At 45.2% G+C, this 18,739-nt stretch overlaps 2 protein-coding genes and 1 long non-coding RNA gene across 3 annotated transcripts in view; 2 read left to right on the top strand and 1 right to left on the bottom strand.

Annotated features, from left to right (window-relative positions):
- The window catches only part of LOC309342310 (cytochrome P450 2D4-like), a 187,347-nt gene extending 175,357 nt beyond the window's left edge, over positions 1-11,990 (top strand). The window contains exons 3-5 of the mRNA XM_081862839.1: positions 9,423-9,610; positions 10,054-10,195; positions 11,506-11,990. Coding sequence (XP_081718965.1) covers positions 9,423-9,610; positions 10,054-10,195; positions 11,506-11,699 — 524 coding nt within the window. The 3' untranslated portion in view covers positions 11,700-11,990. The remainder of the gene's footprint in view (positions 1-9,422; positions 9,611-10,053; positions 10,196-11,505) is intronic.
- The window catches only part of LOC309342399, a 157,119-nt gene that overhangs the window by 8,892 nt on the left and 129,488 nt on the right, over positions 1-18,739 (bottom strand). The gene's annotated exons all lie outside the window — the stretch shown is intronic.
- The window catches only part of LOC309342208 (cytochrome P450 2J2-like), a 45,340-nt gene continuing 39,437 nt past the window's right edge, over positions 12,837-18,739 (top strand). Inside the window, exons 1-4 of the mRNA XM_081862602.1 lie at positions 12,837-13,102; positions 15,682-15,844; positions 16,385-16,534; positions 16,745-16,905. Of these exons, the coding sequence (XP_081718728.1) occupies positions 12,935-13,102; positions 15,682-15,844; positions 16,385-16,534; positions 16,745-16,905 (642 nt within the window). The 5' untranslated portion in view covers positions 12,837-12,934. The remainder of the gene's footprint in view (positions 13,103-15,681; positions 15,845-16,384; positions 16,535-16,744; positions 16,906-18,739) is intronic.

Genomic DNA, 18,739 nt, shown 5'->3' with positions numbered 1-18,739 from the left:
AAATTCCTGCTTAGATTTTCATTTAACTATAACATTTTCCCAGTTATTTAAGTAGAGTTATTCTTCCTTTGTTGTTGTTTAGTCGTTTAGTCATGTCCGACTCTTTGTGACCCCATGGACCAGAGCACACCAGGCACTCCTGTCTTCCACTGCCTCCCGCAGTTTGGTCAGACTCATGTCCTCTGTTGTCCCCTTCTCTTTGTGCCCTCTATCTTTCCCAACATCAGGGTCTCTTCCAGGGAGTCTTCTCTTCTCATGAGGTGGCCAAAGTATTGGAGCCTCAGCTTCACGATCTGTCCTTCCAGTGAGCACTCAGGGCTGATTGCCTTAAGAATGGATACGTTTGATCTTCTTGCAGTCCATGGGACTCTCAAGAGTCTCCTCCAGCACCAGAATTCAAAAGCATCAATTCAAAATAGGATTCCAGGTGGAAAAATCAAAATTAGAAACAGAATTGTTAGAACACAAAACTAAGATTTTGTCAAAGATGTATAACTTGCTGCTGAAATGGAACACCCAGGATGAAACGGTGAAGTCTGCTATGATTAAATGGGCACAGGATGTTGGACATAATATTATGTTTGCTGACTGGGAACAGTTATGGACCACCGGTTTGAAATGCCTTCATCCTGGAGAAGAGTGACTAGTGGGGTGCCACAGGGTTCTGTCTTGGGCCCGGTCTTATTCAACATCTTTATCAACGACTTGGATGATGGACTCAAGGGCATCCTGATCAAATTTGCAGATGACACCAAACTGGGAGGGGTGGCTAACACCCCAGAGGACAGGATCACACTTCAAAACAACCTTGACAGATTAGAGAACTGGGCCAAAACAAACAAGATGAATTTTAATAGGGAGAAATGTAAAGTATTGCACTTGGGCAAAAAAAATGAGAGGCACAAATACAAGATGGGTGACACCTGGCTTGAGAGCAGTACATGTGAAAAGGATCTAGGAGTCTTGGTTGACCACAAACTTGACATGAGCCAACAGTGTGAAGCGGCAGCTAAAAAAGCCAATGCAATTCTGGGCTGCATCAATAGGAGTATAGCATCTAGATCAAGGGAAGTAATAGTGCCACTGTATTCTGCTCTGGTCAGACCTCACCTGGAGTACTGTGTCCAGTTCTGGGCACCACAGTTCAAGAAGGACACTGACAAACTGGAACGTGTCCAGAGGAGGGCAACCAAAATGGTCAAAGGCCTGGAAACGATGCCTTATGAAGAACGGCTAAGGGAGCTGGGCATGTTTAGCCTGGAGAAGAGGAGGTTAAGGGGTGATATGATAGCCATGTTCAAATATATAAAAGGATGTCACATAGAGGAGGGAGAAAGGTTGTTTTCTGCTGCTCCAGAGAAGCGGACACGGAGCAATGGTTCCAAACTACAAGAAAGAAGATTCCACCTAAACATTAGGAAGAACTTCCTGACAGTAAGAGCTGTTCGACAGTGGAATTTGCTGCCAAGGAGTGTGGTGGAGTCTCCTTCTTTGGAGGTCTTTAAGCAGAGGCTTGACAACCATATGTCAGGAGTGCTCTGATGGTGTTTCCTGCTTGGCAGGGGGTTGGACTCGATGGCCCTTGTGGTCTCTTCCAACTCTATGATTCTATGATTCTATGATTCTATGAAGAGAGAATATAATGAAAATGATATATAGTTGGTACATAACCCCAGTCAAGCTTGCACACATTTATCACTTGCCCGATAACAAATGCTGGAAATGTAAAGAGACTGAAGGTACATTCTTTCACCTTTGGTGGACGTGCCCAAAGATTCAGGCTTTCTGGGAAATGATCTATAATGAACTGAAAAAGGTATTTAAATATACCTTCCTTAAGAAACCAGAGGCCTTTCTTCTGGGCATGGTTGGCCAATTGGTGCTAAAGAAAGATAGAACTTTTTTTATGTATGCAACAACAGCAGCAAGAATACTCATCGCGAAGTATTGGAAGACACAAGATTTACCTGTTACCAAAAAGGAGCAATGCAGCAGCGAGCAGCAGCTTCTTCAGCTGCAGGTCGCTGGAAAGCTAAACAAGATGTGGATGTTTATGACTGTTACCATGGGAAGAAAGGGGCAGTCCATTCACCGTACTGAGCACCGGATGTTAGCTCAGTGTGTCATCTGACCTGTACTGGAAGTACATGGGAGGAGTTTTTATCCTCTCTGCTGTTGATGTAAAGAGAGTGCAGACATGTTTCTCTGTACTGCTGCAAAAGACAGAAATAAAAGCATGTAAATACATTTCTGTCTGTCTCTTTCCCCTCCCTGGGGATAGCAGGGAGGAGAGTGAAGGAGTGGTGTGTTCTTCTCATGTCTGGGAAGGATCGCCTGTTACAGACCTTGCCTGTTTTCCTGCCGGGAGTCGCAGGGGGGAGGTCAGCGAGGAATTCAGCTGGTGCCTGGAGAGTGGCACATCCCTCTGACTAGGCTCGGATTCCAACAATGGTAGCAGAGCCGATGGTTTCTTCGCTCCATGGACGTCTGCAATGAGAGGTTGATAGTTTGTTTGTCATCCTCTGCACCCACGGAAAGAAGATAACGTCTGCGTGCAGCCAGAAGCTGAACAGACGAGGTGACAGCCAAGCCACGGAGCCCCAAGGTATGAAAAATTTGGGCTAAAAGTGTGAACGCAGATTGATTTATTCTCTGGTTCACGGGAGCAGCGTTTGGGAAAAACAGCTCCGAGAGAGAAGGCTTGCATTCCAGAAATTCTTGTGGTTGATAAGGTTTCCTGTACAAGAAAGGAATGCACAGTTGCTAAGCAACGCCCGTCAGTGTAGTGGAAAACTACTCAAAGGGGCTGGACTGTGAGGCTGAGCCTGAGAGAGGCAAAAAACAACGGTTTGTTTTGGCTAGAATCTCACGAGCTCTTGGAAGGAACTTTCCAAAGCAGCCAGCGTTAGAGCTGCCAGGTGCCAAGAGCGTAAACAACCAGCTATTGGATTTTAGCAGGCTTGAGAGTGAGAGCTAAGGCAAGGACTCAAAATGGATGCCAAGAAGGGGGGAGGCCTGCCTTATCCACCCCCCCAACTAATGACAATTATTCATCTTGGTCTGTCAAGATGAAGGCCCTGCTGCAGAATCAGAGGCTTTTTGGGGTGATTGAGAACCCCATCCCTGCAGCACCAACGCGAGGTTGGGAGTCACAGAATGTGAAGGCCAGGACGGCTATTATTCTGTGTGTTTCAGATTCCCAACTTGTGCATATTCAACATTAAGAATACGCTCAAGAGATTTGGGACACGCTGCGTAGGACACATCAGAGAGATGCTGGTTCTTCAGCGTTGCTGTATTTTGAAAAGCTGACCAATCTGAGGCTTGCGCCTGATGGAGATGTTCAAGCGCACCTGACGGAAATGAAATATCTGCGCCAACAGATGGTGGAACGCAATTTCCGTCTGAGGGAGGAACGGAGTTCTAACACCCCCACTGCTGTTGCTACTGGAGAGAATGCTGTAGCTTTGAACGTTGTCCGATGTTACAATTGTGGACAGGCTGGGCATCTTCAGAGGAACTGTAAGAAGCCACGTCAGCAAAAAGGAGCCAAGGGGAGCTCTGCGAAGTCTGAGGCGTCAGGCAAAAGTCATACCAAGTCTCAGGCGAAGCCTGCAAAGGCTTTGATGTCGAAAGGAACCATGCCAGAGGTGGGAAACTCGTTTATAATTGACACGGGTTGCACCGTTCACATGACGCATCACAGAGATCTATTTTCGACATTTAAGAAGCAAAGCTTCGCTGTGCAACAGGCCAACGGTCAGGAGCTGGAAGCGACTGGGATTGGGACTGTGTATCTTGAAAGTCTGAACTTGACAATAAACAATGTGTACTTGGTTCCAGAGTTGAAGTTTAATCTGCTGAGCGTTTCGCAGATTGCTAAGAAAGGACTGAAACTGTCCTATGATGCTGAGAGCTGCAAGATCTACAAAGATGGAGAGTTGTATCTTTCTGCCAAAGAGAAAGATGGACTGTATTTGTTGACTTTTGATCAAAGTGATTACATGAAATGTAATTCTTCTGATTCTAACATGATCTCTCCTGCAGGTGTGACCAAGAAAGACGCCAAGCAGGTGACCACAAGGGTCGACAAGGCATTTCAGCGGGTGTATGCTGATGCCTCTAGCACCATCTAGAGGCAATGCAAAATTTTACCTTGTGTGTGTGGATTCTTTCTCAAATTTTGTCTGGATTTATGTTTTGGAGAAACCACAAGAAGCCTTAGAAAGGTTTAAAGAGTTTTGTGAGAAGGTTAAAAATATGCATGATGCTAACATTGATTGACTTTTTACAGATGAGAAGCCAATATTTCTTTTACAGGATTTTCAGGAGTTCCTGCAGAAGAAAGGGATAAGACACAAGATTGCTGCTTCCGCAGAAGCGTGGAAGAAAGGTGTCTGTGTAAGGGTGAACAAAGAATTGCAAAAGGGAATGCAGGCGCAATTGCTTAGTTCACATCTGCCACATGAGTACTGGGCGGAGTCGCTATTGTCATATACGTATACGTGGTTGAGAAAGGTTTCAAAAGAGTTGGGAAGTTCTCCTTTTGAGAAACTGTTCCATAGAAAACCTTCTGTTGCCCATTTCAAGGTTTTTGGGTCTCATGTGAGGACAGAAGTTCCAGGTGGAGTAAAGAATGCCAGAGGCATTTTTGTGGGGTATGAAAAGGGTCTCTACAGAGTAATTTTGTCTGAATCTGGTCAGGTGATTCTCACAAAATTTCTAGAGAGTGCTCCTGAACAGGAGAGAGTGATTGTGCACACATTTTCCACAGGAGATGATTCGGATGATGATGATGATTTTATTGATTACAGTGATACTGATGATGACAGTAGTAGCTCAAAGAGCTCAGTTGACACAGTCATTGAGAGGAAATCTCACATAATGGCTAGACCCTCACAGGTAGAGGACGAGCCACTGTTTACAATTGGCACTGGTTCTCCAAAGAGTCCAGAGGCTGAACCAGAAAGCAGAGAAGAACAGCACCTCATACGTAGGTCTGAGAGAGTTACGAAGGGTGTATCACCCAAGAGGTATTCAAAAGAGTTTGCCAACTTAGCTATTGCATGTGTTGCTGTTGTAAACAACCGAGGACAGGTTGAAGCTGTGTCTAAGTCAGAGACAAAGGCACAACAGAGAGTTGCTAGCCAAAGTAATGCAGATGCACTCATTCCTTGGAAGTCACACAACCAGAGAGGTACACTGGAGAAACCAGTGGCGGGGAGTTCCAAGGGTGGAACTGGAACAACAGGGGAATGTTATATGTATAGCAACTGTTTGTTTTCTTCTCTGGATCACGCTTTGCTCGCAGCACGCATTGATTCTTTTGGGGGAGGATGTTACCAAAAAGGAGCAATGCAGCAGTGAGCAGCAGCTTCTTCAGCTGCAGGTGGCTGGAAAGCCAAACAAGATGTGGATGTTTATGACTGTTGCCATGGGAAGAAAGGGGCAGTCCATTCACCGTACTGAGCACCGGATGTTAGCTCAGTGTGTCATCTGACCTGTACTGGAAGTACATGGGAGGAGTTTTTATCCTCTCTGCTGTTGATGTAAAGAGAGTGCAGACATGTTTCTCTGTACTGCTGCAAAAGACAGAAATAAAAGCATGTAAATACATTTCTGTCTGTCTCTTTCCCCTCCCTGGGGATAGCAGGGAGGAGAGTGAAGGAGTGGTGTGTTCTTCTCACGTCTGGGAAGGATCGCCTGTTACAGACCTTGCCTGTTTTCCTGCCAGGAGTCGCAGGGGGGAGGTCAGCGAGGAATTCAGCCGGTGCCGGGAGAGTGGCACATCCCTCTGACTAGGCTCGGATTCCAACACTCTGGAAGAATGGCAGATGAAGGTGATAGACTATATGGGACTAGCAGAAATGACCGGCAGAATCCGAGACCAGGGAAAAGAGTCAGCGGAAGAAGACTGGAAGAAATTTAAAGACTATTTGCAGCGGCATTGCAAAATCAATGGACATTAGAGGGATGTTGGACAGAAATTAAGTGGTTACCAGCTGTAATGTAACGGTTGAGCAATAAGTTATAACAAGTTATAATAAGTTATAATAAGTATTTGCTGAGTTAAGAATTTGAACTGGAATACAAAAGGGGGAGGTGAGAGGAGGTCTGGGAAACAAGTTAATGGAAATAAGTAATGGAAATTATATTTGTTTTAACTGTTTTTTAATTTTGTATCTTTGTATTTTTGTCATTTTTTGTGTATTTCTGTTTTTTGTTTTTTGTATTAATTTGGAAACTCTAATAAATATTTATAAAACAAAAAACAAAAAACAAAAGCATCAATTCTTCGGCGATCAGCCTTCTTTATGGTCCAGCTCTCACTTTCATACATCACTACTGGAAAAACCATGGCTTTAACTATACCGACCTAGGAACTATTCTTCCTTTATCTAACCATATAATCATCAATCATAGTTTCAAGTCATATTGCCTCCAATACAACTTACAGTGGTACCTTGGGTTACATACGCTTCAGGTTACATATGCTTCAGGTTACAGACTCCACTAACCCAGAAATAGAACTTTGCTTCAGGATGAGAACAGAAATCATGCTCCGGCGGCGCAGCCGCAGCAGGAGGCCCCATTAGCTAAAGTGGTGCTTCAGGTTAAGAACAGTTTCAGGTTAAGAACGGACCTCCTGAACGAATTAAGTACTTAACCCGAGGTACCACTGAATTTGTCTTGACAAAGCTTGAAAATATCCATTTTCCCAGACAGAATCTTCCTGCTACTTCCTGCTTCCTGCCCCCTTAACACTATCCCTACTAAGTACTGGAGAAATAGTGAACCTTATGCCTGTGAAACTTTAAAATGTTATCCTTAATATACCCCCTCCCAATATTCAGCCAGGACCATATATATCCCCTTCTGTCTTTCACGTTACCAGGTTCATTCTTTTTTATGAAGCACATTCAGTTTTTATAATGTTTTTATAATGTATCAACAACATGAAATTCAGGGTTACTTCTTCCTTTCTCTCTGAATGCTTTGGACGTTGAGAGAACATTCTCATGCCATACCAAGAACCAGAGGCATAGCAAGGTCAGGAGGTACCCGGTGCAGAGATTTTTTTTGTCAACCCCACCAACATTGAAATGGAAATCTGTCAATGAGAGCCAACCCCCCCTCCCAAGAAAGCGGGACACCCCTAGGCATGAGGCAGCTCCCTATGTTACCAAAAGCAATGCCTCAGCCACAGACTAGACCGTAGGGTCATCTAGTCCAACCCCTGCAATGCAAGAATCTCAACTAAAGCATCCATGACAGATGGACATCCAGCCTCTGCTCAAAAACCTCCAAGGAAGGAGAGCCCACCAACTCCTGGGGGGGGGGGGGACTGTTCCACTGTCTAACATCTCTTGCTGTCAGAAAGTTCTTCCTGATGTTTAGTGGAATCTCTTTTCTTGTAACGTGAAACCATGGGTTCGAGTCCTACCCTCTGAAGCAGGAGAAAACAAGCTTGCTCCGTCTTCCATGTGATGGCCCTTAAAGTATTTGAAGATGGCTACCATCTCTCCTCTCCTCTTCTCTAGGCTAAACTTACCCAGCTCCCTCAACTGTTCCTTATAAGGCTTGGTTTCTAGACCCTTGATCAACTTGGTTGCCTTCCTCTGCACACGTTCCAATTTGTCAATTTCCTTTTTAAACTGGGGTACCCAGAACTGCACACAGAACTCCAAGTGTGGTCTGATCTAGGACTACGACTTCCCTATACTTCTTATTCCATGAACTACCCTGAGACACCCAGTTATAGGGTGGTATATAAATTCAATTAACAACAAGAAGAACAACAATACTTCTGCTGATGCAGCCTAGAATAGCATTGGTCTTTTTTGCTGCTGCATCGTACTGTTGACTCATGTTGAACTTGTGACCTAGATCCCTTTCACATGTGCTACTGGCTTTAAAATTATTTCTGTGTATCTGGGGGGGGGGGGGTGGACAGAGGCCTGGACCACCATCTTCTCTCTCTCTCTCTCAGCAATCTATAATATCACATCAGATCCAATAGGGGCCAAATCCACTCTCCATAAAGGGTTTCTGGAGTCACAGTGAAAAGCTTTCTGAAAAGTGTCCTTCTCATCTGGCAATGGAAAAAAGCACCATTCAATCTTAGTTTGAAAGTCATGCATGAATTAAACAGCAGAAAGCATAATGTGTGAATGTAGCATGGAAACATGTACGATGCTCTTCTTGTCACATGCACACATGCCATCACAGAACTAGAGAATTAACTCAAAAGGGCAACTCAGTGATGAAGGGAGTGCAGAGTGTTCAGAAGACAAGTGGTTGGTGCTTAAAAAAATAAGCAGAAGACGACAACAGGAGAGGATGAGTCTAGAGACACAACAGAAACTGCTAAAACTGCATTGTGGGGGAATATGTATTTTCCTCTCCTATTAGCAAAACTTACTGGGTTGTATCCAAAGTTTGCTTACTCGGGAGTAAATGCAGGAAATCATTGGAACACCCTTCCAGAGGGAAAAAAGCAAAACAAAATTGGGTGGCAAACCGCACTCCCCCAGAGTTAAAAAAAAAAAACAAAGAACAGAACAATGCGATTCTCCTCTCAGCAATTCATTTCCATCACCACCCCTTGAGTACTGGAGCGCAAAGTCAAAAGAAGAAAACTCCCAGGGTTTCCCCCCCAGTTTGCCAAGTAAAACTCACCGGATGATTTACAGCTCATTGAATCCCACAACAAAAGCAGTAAAGACTTTGGGCTGCTCGCGGCAGGCTTTTAAATGAGGGCTGCGGGGAAACCAAAAGCAACATGCTCAGGCAAGCCCTGCAAAGACGCTCTGGACGTGATGGCGGGGGGGGGGGCCAAAAGCTGCAGCTACACCCCCACAGGAGCCTTTAAGGACGGGAGCCTTTAAGGCAGGCAGGGGGACGGTGCTTGCCGATGCTTTGCCACTTGTGCCGGCGTTGGCTTGGGAGTCGTGGGGTGAGGGGCCCCGTGCCAAATATCGCCCCCTTCAAGATGGTACCCGGAGCGGTGCGCCCCCTCTCCCCTCCCTACGCCACTGCCAATAACTCAGCTACATTAGACAGAAAAGTTTTCAATGCGTTATAAATATGCAACACCAGATGGCACCAGACACTAAAAGAAAATTCTATGCAATTTTTACATAGCTTTTTCTTTTCTTTTGTTATAACGATTTAATTATTGACTTATTTATAGTGGTCCCAGTACCCCCCCCCCCCGTGTAGATCCACCCCAACAATTGGTGAGGCTCTTATCTTCCTTGTTATGCAGTTCCCTTTAAACAAAACAAACTTTGGATTATCTGTTTTCCATTTGATCTTCTGGCTACCGCTCTAGCCCTTTAACACTGTCCATGCCAAGAACTGGGGGGAGAATGAAGTTTATATATTCAAAATAAAACTTTTGTTTTCGTAATTTTCTTCAGATAAAGTCCACAAGGAGATAGAAAATGCTTTAGGTTCTTCTCACACAATCTGCTATCAAGATAAGAAGAAACTGCCCTACACCAATGCTGTGATTCATGAAATGCAGCGCTTTAAATATGCCTTATTTATGGGGGCTCCTAGGCAATGTACAAAGGATGTGAAGATGCGTGTTTTTCTCTTTCCCAAGGTAAAGAAGAGTGATACAACTGCACGCCTGTATCCCAAGAGTCTATGAGTAGGTTGCATATTCAGAGATGCCCCCAGCCATGCAGGAACTTCCTGTGTAGTCTTAAAACAGGAGTTCCACCTGCAGACATGTTTCACTAGTGCTATTCCTGGGGCCATGTGGCACCTCAGAGGAGCATGCAGTGGCCAAAGGTCTCAGCGAGGCCTTTCTGAAACAGGTGTTGGGGGAGGCCCTGCTGTGTTTCTGCTTGTATAGAAATATTTTTTTAAATAGAGAAAAAGTTGAGGATGAATATGGCCACTGTTAAATACCCACCTGTCCCCCCAAAACCCTGAGTTTCAATTCAGTTTGAACTCTGCAAAGATTTGTCCTGGGAGAGTGAGGGAGAATCCTGGAATGTGTTGATCCGAATGCATTCAAAGTTAATTCTTTCTTATTTGCAGGGGACTGCCATTCTTCTTGATCTGCGCTCTGTTCTTCTTGATCCAACACGATGGGAGACTCCTGCAGATTTCAACCCGAATCATTTCTTGGAAAAGAATGGACAATTTGTGGACAGAGGTGAATATCTGCCATTTGGTGCAGGTGAATGCAAAAGTCCAAGCTGAGTTGTGGTCTATAGACATGCTTATTGGTTTGCTTCAAGGAAATGACATCAGCAGAAGCAAGAGAGTAGGGCAGAATGAATGCAATATCCCCTTGGCAGAAGTGGCACTGCTGGTCAGCAGGATGGGGCAAGGATGTTGATAATTTAGGGAATTTCTGGGTGGCTGATTTTGGACTCACAGGTACCCAAACCCTTATGGGGCCCCCATCACTAGCAATCTGGACGTCTTCATACTTGCCACCCCATTGCCCTGTCCCTGAGAGAGGTAACACTGCCAGCAAGAGGGTGCTGTTGCTCCCTGTCATACGTCACTGCTGGATGCCATCCAACTTCTTTTCAGGTGACAAGGCTAAAGCTCCCCCACCTCTTTTCATGGAATGTAATTTAGCCTGCTATGAAACTATGAGCCTGCAGTTAAACTATCCCACTTCTGATTGAGGTTGAACCGTGACAAGACAGAAGTACTGTTCTTGGGGGACAGGGGGCGGGTGGGTGTGGAGGACTCCCTGGACCCTACCAGCCCACAGACTGTCTCACCAGAGTGGTGCATGCTCTAGTTATCTCCCCCTTGGACTACTGCAATGCACTCTACATGGAGCTACATTTGAAGGTGACTCGGAAACTGCAATTAATCCAGAATGCGACAGCCAGACTGGTGACTGGGAGTGGCCGCCGAGACCATATAACACTGGTCCTGAAAGACCTACATTGGCTCCCACTCTGTTTCCGAGTGTTGGTGCTGACCTTTAAAGCCCTAAAGGGTCTTGGCCCAGTATACCTGAAGTAGCGTCCTCACCCCCATCCTTCAGTCCGGACACTGAGGTCCAGCTCCAAGGGCCTTCTTGCAGTTCCCACACTGCAAGATGTGAGGTTACAGGGAACCAGGCAGAGGGCCTTCTCGGCAGTGGTGGAACGCCCTCCCAGCAGATGTCAAGGAAATAAGCAACTATAATACTTTTAGGAGACATCTGAAGGAAGCCCTTTTTGGGGAAGTTTTTAATGCTTAATGCTATATCATGTTTTTAATATTTGGTTGGAAGCTGCCCAGAGTGGCTGGGGAAACCCAGCCAGATGGGCGGGGTATAAATTCTCCTCCTCCTCCTCCTCCTCCTCCCCCCTCCTCCTCCTCCTCCTCCCCCCTCCTCCTCCTATTGATTATTTCACTTTCCTAACTATGTCTAGTTCTCCAAAGTATTATACAGCATAGCATGTTTTATAGCTGCGAAGTAATTGACACTGAAATGTAAATTATTACTCAGTTGCTGACTTTCCCATGTCTCCTCTTCAGGGGCTTGCATTTGTTTGGGAATGCAGCTGGCAAAGATCGAAATCTTCATCTTCCTGACCAGCCTGCTGAGAACATTCAGCTTCCAGCTGCCAGAAGGAGTGAAAGAACTCAATCAAGAGCCTTTACTTGGGACTACAACACATCCCCATCCTTATAAACTCTGTGCTATTCCCCGTTGCAATGCAAACCTCTGACTTTGTTTAAAAGCACCATTTTCCTCTCAGTATCCCTCTACTCCTACTTTACTCAAACTTCTGTCATTGCTTTAAACAGACACTTTTTCCCTTTTAGTGTAAAACCCATCTCACAATATTCAAACCAGATGGCAGCATGCTGTTGGCCATGTGAAGGTGTCAGTTGCTTGCACATTTATTTTTGCTGTTTCTTAATAAAAGTACAAAGGCATAAGAGGAACTCTGCTGGACCAGGCAAGAAAGGCCCTGTCTAGTCCTCCAGATGTCTGTGGGAAGCCTCCAAACAGGAAACTGAATGCAGCAGCACTCTCCTCACAATTTCCAGAAAGTGATATCCATAGCCACAGCGTAGGCAGAACACAGCCCTTGTGGTTTGTACCCACTGATAGCTTTACCCTCCATGAACCTATCTGATTCTCTTTCTGAGCCATCCAAGTTGATTAGAATCACTACATCTTCTGGGAGCAAATTCCATAGTTTAATGCTGCAGAAATGTTGTATTGGTCCTCACTTGAACTTAATGAACCAGAAAGGGCATGAGTCAAGCATATGTGTTATGGTCAGAAGTCCCTTTGCCAGGGATCAATGAAGGTTTTGATAGCATAGCTAGATATATCAGCCAGACACTCAGAAGTAAAGGCCTTGGAAAAACTACCTCCATCTATGTGAAGTGCTGCTAGTAAGCTTTTCTCATTTGTACTACTGACTTAATAACAGTAATAATAATAATAATAATAATAATAATAATAATAATTTTTGACAAAGTGATAATAAATAAATAAGAATAAAAATGTGCACCCTACCCCCAAGAACTTTCCATTGTAACTATCCAACCTCCCAAAATTTCAACACCTCTTGTGATAGTTTGACCCCTTTCTGTTTTAGCAACACACATTCTACAAATACCTTCCGTGTCTCCTGCATATTCCCCGCCTTACCTTAATAGCATGTGTTAATTCTAATTCTAATTGCAATTCATATTAATCAGACTTCCAATCATCTGAGTGACACATGAAAAATGATTATAGTTTTTGACTGTAGCACATGACTTGGGATCACATTCCAGGGCTACTTGGACATGGTGTCAGAACACTTATTCCTTTTTAATAAGAGAGTATATAAAGAGAGAGAAATGTTGATATCTCTGAGGAAAGCAAGATCTCCTTAGAGAAAGAGTGTTGAACTTAACCAGGAATCCTAAAAAGTATCCAGGAGAAACTGAAAGCAAGAGAAGGATGGAAATAGGGGCATTTTTTATTGTTCTACTGGTGGTTCTTCTGATTCTGCACTTCCTGAAACAGCTCTGGTCAAATAGGCACTATCCTCCTGGACCTCTCCAGCTTCCTCTCATTGGAGGCGTGTGGCGGATTGGGGTGAAGCTTCGTGATGATACTTTCATTAAGGTACTTATTTCTAACTCAGTCTAATATGAACAATTGTTTTATCTATTTCCCTTAACAACTATGATATTTCAGCTTAAACAATAGTAAGGGTTAAAACAGTAAATGTCATGGCCACAACCAAGCACAGAATAAAATGTGATGAAACCCCTACATTTACTGAAACTGAATTTAATTAAAATTCCCCCAATGTTCCATTACGAGAGAAGCGTCATTCATATTCAGGTCACACAGAATTTTTATAAACTACTTTCATGTGTAGTAAGGTCAAGAAAAAGTGGCTAAATAAAAATTTAATAAATGAAAAATTATACAAAATAAACATATATTTTTTTAATAAATTCAGTGTACTAGGTAATCTGAATTTGTTCATTCCAGGCACTGCTGCTGTTTTACGTACAAGGGCATTAGTATAAAACCACACAAAAGTTGAAAATGTGCATTCAGAAATTACCAATTGTTATAGGAATTCCAAGGTCTAAAAAATAGAATAAATGTTGATAATTGAACAAGGCAAACACACATACGTAAGTATATAAACCACATATCTAAAATAGTACAGGAGAGCAATCCAGGGGGTGTTATGCTCCCTGCCTCTCTCACCTGGCTGGTGCGCCACGCCCCCCGGGAGTTGGGAAGCAAAAACCAACCAGCTTTATTTTTTCTGTATCACAATTGAAAAGGTAAGTTGTTGTATACTCAGTGGTGGAGGAACCCTCTTCATCACCTAGGGTGGTACGCCAAGGGGTGGAGTGAACAGCCCGGCAGCCCTATCAGACTACGCATGCACGGCAGCTCGTATGGACACCGTGCGCGAGCGGCAGCTCATATGGATGCCGCAAGTGGCACCCATACTGACTGTTTGCGTGCCCTTCACTGCTCCACAGCCGGGGGGAGGCAGTGGCCCATCTTGACACCCCCCCAGGGTGGCACCCGGGGCGAGCTGCCCCCTCTGCCCCCCTCTTCATATGGCACAGTGTATACTGTTACATGTTATGTGCTTCCTTGGCGTATGTTTATAACCAAGCAGAGAATTAACATGAAAAATCTTTCCCTCCATTCTTTCAAATCTTCTAGAGCTATCACTCCTGGTGTATATGAACATTATATTAAAAAAAAACAACCCCACAGCACTGACCACAAACACATAAGAAAATACATTTTAAAAAGAGTGAGCACAAAGATCACTCTGCATTCATTCATGGCAACACTTCAACAGATACAGACCTGCATATGCTTTTCAAGACATTAAGCCTGGAAAAGTCTTCATCTTCTTCATTGGAAATACAAACACCTAAAAATAATAATAATAAAGCAATTCAAAGACTAATACAGCAAATTGCATCTCTGCAGTAAATGCTAATCTCCAGGTAATACTCCCAGCAAGAGCAAAAGGCCAGGTCTGTGAAATCAGCATCAGAGAGTCATTTGAAAGCACCAGCTGCAGCTGTGAGACTAATGGCACTGAGACAGGAAGGGTGCACAGGCTGATCCTGCTACCACTTACTAGTCAACACTTCTCATAGAGAAAATGCAAAAAATTGTTTGTATCTGCAGGATGAAGGACGCTTAAATCTGAAAGACACCACACAAAACAAACAGCTGAGCTGATTACAGATAGGTAGCTGTGTTGGTCTGCTGAGCTGATGAAATAGTTTATTGCAATATACTCTGGAGCTTGTCCTCCCACTCTTCCCATGTGTGATGCAACATGGCCCAGAATGCCATGCACTTCTCTTCCAACAGATGGATGGTCACCAAGTTCACTTGGCAGTGTAGCAGATCATTATCTATTTCCAGGAAAGCCATGGGACTTTTGTAGCTCGTATGTAACCAGGGAAGACAAGAGACAATATATAATTTGTTTGTTTGCTTGTTTAATACATTATAAGCTAAATTACTCAGACAGGTATTTCTTAATTGCTTACCACTTAATTCCATCCTCTTCTTAATTCATTACCACATATTTGTATGGTGGCTCAACAACTTTGGACTACCCTGCCTAAAAAAAGGCTTCTCCAAAAATTTCAGTGTGCGGGGATGACAAAAGAAATTCTGCACCAGGTACCACCTGACCTTGCTACACCTCTGCTGTTGTGACCCACCATGGGTCATAAACCTGACCCAGTGCTCTAGCCAAGCTTATACCAACTTGATGCCCTCCAGACTACAATGCCCATCTGCCACAACCAGCATGGCCAATGGTCAGGGATGATGGGAATTGCAGTCCAACACTATTTGGTGGGCTCCAGTTTCCACATCCCTTTACAAAATGTTTTTATGGTGATGATGAAGAAGCCTTTGGCAATGGTTGGCTCATCTAGTTGCCTGTCACCAGATGGCTGGAGACTATGAAGTGCCTCTCTGCCACTCTGATCCCATGCAGAGAAAACACGGGCAGGAGGGAGTAAAACAAATGGGTTGGAATGAAGGAAGGAACGAAAGAAAGAAAAGGAGATGCTGGCAAGAGAAGAGAGTATAGTGAGATGCTTAAGAGGTGAGGAAGGCTGAAGCTCATATATTAAGTTGAAATAACTAGCTGAACATAGCATTCTTCTTCTCTCTTTTGACCCAAATGATAGATAGCAAAACAATATGGAAACATTTACACCCTTTGGGCAGGATATCAACCCTTCATAATACTTTCTGGATTCCAAGCAGTGAAAGAAGCGCTCATTGACCACTCTGAAGAATTTGAAGACCGACCACAGACTCCTTTCCTTATGGCTATAGCAAAAGGAAAAGGTAAGTAGTGAAGAATGAGAATTTCTGCTGGTACTTTCCCTGAAGAAAACATTTGAGTGGCTGTCTGGAAAAAGAGAACAAAGGTTTTCTATTATTGTTGTACTGAACAGGAAATAGGGGTTCTATGCAGTGCCAGTTCTTATCAGAGAAGTCCCACTGAAATTAATAGGCATGGCTAATTTGGGTCTATTAATTTCCATTAGTCTACTCTAACAAGTGCTTTATGGAAGTCAGAATTGTACTACACTGTGGTTAGATTGAACTGCAGGTAGAAGCTTGTCTCCTGTTGCAGCTGCAATGCATTGACTGCCCTGGCCCTCAGCGCTGGATGAGGCTTGAACTCTCCGCTCTTTCTGCTGAGATACTCGTAAAATGCACTGAGGCAGACTTTGCATGGTCTTGTAATTGTTTGCCTGAGAGATACTGAATAGCTTGCACATTCAAGGGCATGAACTTCAGTAAACAAAGTTTCTTCTTGGCTGGTAACTTAATTGTAACATTAATTTCTGTAAGGAAGAATTTCTCACTGATTTTCCTTAGGTAATATATTTTCAAATGGTCACACCTGGAGGCAACAGAGACGCTTTGGTGTAGTTACTATGCGGAAGCTGGGACTGGGGAAGAAAGGCATGGAGCAGCAAATAGCAGAGGAGGCCCATGAGCTCGTGGAGGTTTTTGCACGTTCAAATGGTATGTGATGAGGGGTGATGGTGCTGAGCTGGCGTATGAAGATATATTTGTGTACAGTGTATATATGCTCTGTCCATTTTAGAAAGGAATGTGATATGTTTTCTTGGTTCCTAATGGAGATTCCAGCAGTTTCTCTTGGCCACCATGAAATCCCACTCTCAGTATGAACAGGAGCAGCTGAACTCACATTAGTATAATGTTATTTTGCAGGACAGCCACTTGACCCCTCCTTGCCCATCACTAATTCAGTCTCCAACGTGATATGTGCTGTGGCTTTTGGGCACCGGTTTGCTCTTGAGGATGAACAGTTCCAGAAGCTGATAAAAGCCATCGATTTCTCCCTAAAATTTATAGGAACCTTCATTCATGCTGTGAGTAGTCATTTTCATTCCTGCTGATTCAGAGAAGTCTCCCAGGGGCCTTACATTTCCCACTCAGCATTCTGGATTCCATTATGATAGAGCATAGAGTGTTGGAGAAGTGAGATGAAGTTTAAATCGAATCTGAGATAAGGGCTATTTTACAGCCTAATCAATTTCTTACCATGAATATAAAAGAGAGAGTAATGAAACTAGGTCCACAAGTTGGGACTCTTTGGAGGAAAGACAGGCTAGAAATGGAACAATGGCCTTCAGAACAAGTCATCTACAGCCCACATAAATGAGCAAAGGTGAACAAAATAATTTTCTCAGGAAGGGAATTACACTATGGCATAGCGTGGGTGGAGCCAGGCAGCCTGTGGCCCTGGACGTGACCAGATGCTACTATGACAGGTTCCCTCATGATGTTGGAGCCATGGGGAGGTAAGACATCAGATGAACCCCCTTTTCCTTCTCTGTAATGCAGGGGTCAGCAAACTTTATCAGCAGGGTCTGGTCCACCTTCCCTCAGAGCTTGTTGGGGGTTGAACTATATTTTTTTTGGGGGGGGGGTAGGGGAAAAAGAACAAATTCCTATAACCCAGAAATAACCCAGAGATGCATTTTAAATAAAAAGACACATTCTACTCATGTAAAAACACGCTGATTCGCAGACTGTCCGTGGGCCAGATTTAGAAGGCAATTGGGCCGGATCCAGCCCCTGGGCCTTAGTTTGCCTACCCATGCTGTAATGTGTTTCTCTGTCCCTGTGCTGGACCCGGGGGAGAGGTACCGTGAGCGTAGTCTGAGTCCACACGAAGAGGGGCGAGGTCCGAGGCGGAGAGCCGGGCGGGGAACAGGAACGCTGGAACAGGAGGCCGAGCAGGGTACAGGAACACCAGATGGTCAGGAACAGGAGGCCGAGCAGGGAACAGGAGCACCAGATGGTCAGGAACAGGAGGCCGAGCAGGGATCAGGAACACAGGAAGGTCCAAAGCCAACAACGACGTTGCTCCCGCAACCTGGGGCCGGGCTGACTGGGCCTTTATCCTCTTCTAAGGCCAGGGGCGGTCCCGGCCCCCAGGAGCCCCGCCTCCTCTGGCCTTAAGGCGAGCACTCCTCCTGGGAGCAACCAGTTCCCTTTGCCTCTCTGCCCTAAGCCTCTGCAGATCAGGAGAGGCCGAAGGGTTACTGGGCCCTGGAGGAGGCTCACCTGTAGCCACTGAGTCCTCAAGCCCCTCTGGGGCCAGAAGGGTTTCACCTGGGGCCAGCTCCCGGTGCTCTGCCACAGGTGCAGGCTCTTCAGCATCTAGGCCTTGCCCCAGTTCAGCCGGCCCTGGAGGCGGGGACTCCTGTGCAGGCTGGGATTCCTCTGGTTCATCCTCTGAATCGGAATCCCAGGCCATCACACCATCCCCCCTCCCAGGCCCCCCCTCAACCGAGGGTCCGGACCCAGCTTGCCAGGGTACGTCGCATGGAACTCTCGGAGGCAGGCAGGTGCGTGGACGTTGGCCGCTGGTTCCCAGGAACGGTCCTCCGGTCCGTACCCCTTCCAGTCAATGAGATACTGCAGCTTTCCCCTGCGGTATCGGGAGTCCAGGATGCGTTCCACCTCGTACTCAGGCTCTCCCTGAACCAACACTGGGTGCGGTCGGGGACGGTTCGGGTGGAACTCGTCGGGTGGGGCCACCGGACTCAGAAGGGACCTGTGGAAGACCGGGTGAACCTTCAGGGTTGCGGGCAACCGGAGACGGAATGCCACAGGAGAGACTTGGTCCACGATAGGAAACGGGCCGGTGAAGCGGGCGTCCAACTTCCGCGAAGGTCGAGAGGGGTGGAGGTGGCG

This window comes from Podarcis erhardii (genome assembly GCF_964252035.2).
Source record: "Podarcis erhardii genome assembly, chromosome: 5".
Classification (NCBI taxonomy): domain Eukaryota; kingdom Metazoa; phylum Chordata; class Lepidosauria; order Squamata; family Lacertidae; genus Podarcis; species Podarcis erhardii.
Note: the sequence above shows the minus strand (reverse complement) of the source record. Positions and strands in the feature narration are given on the sequence as shown.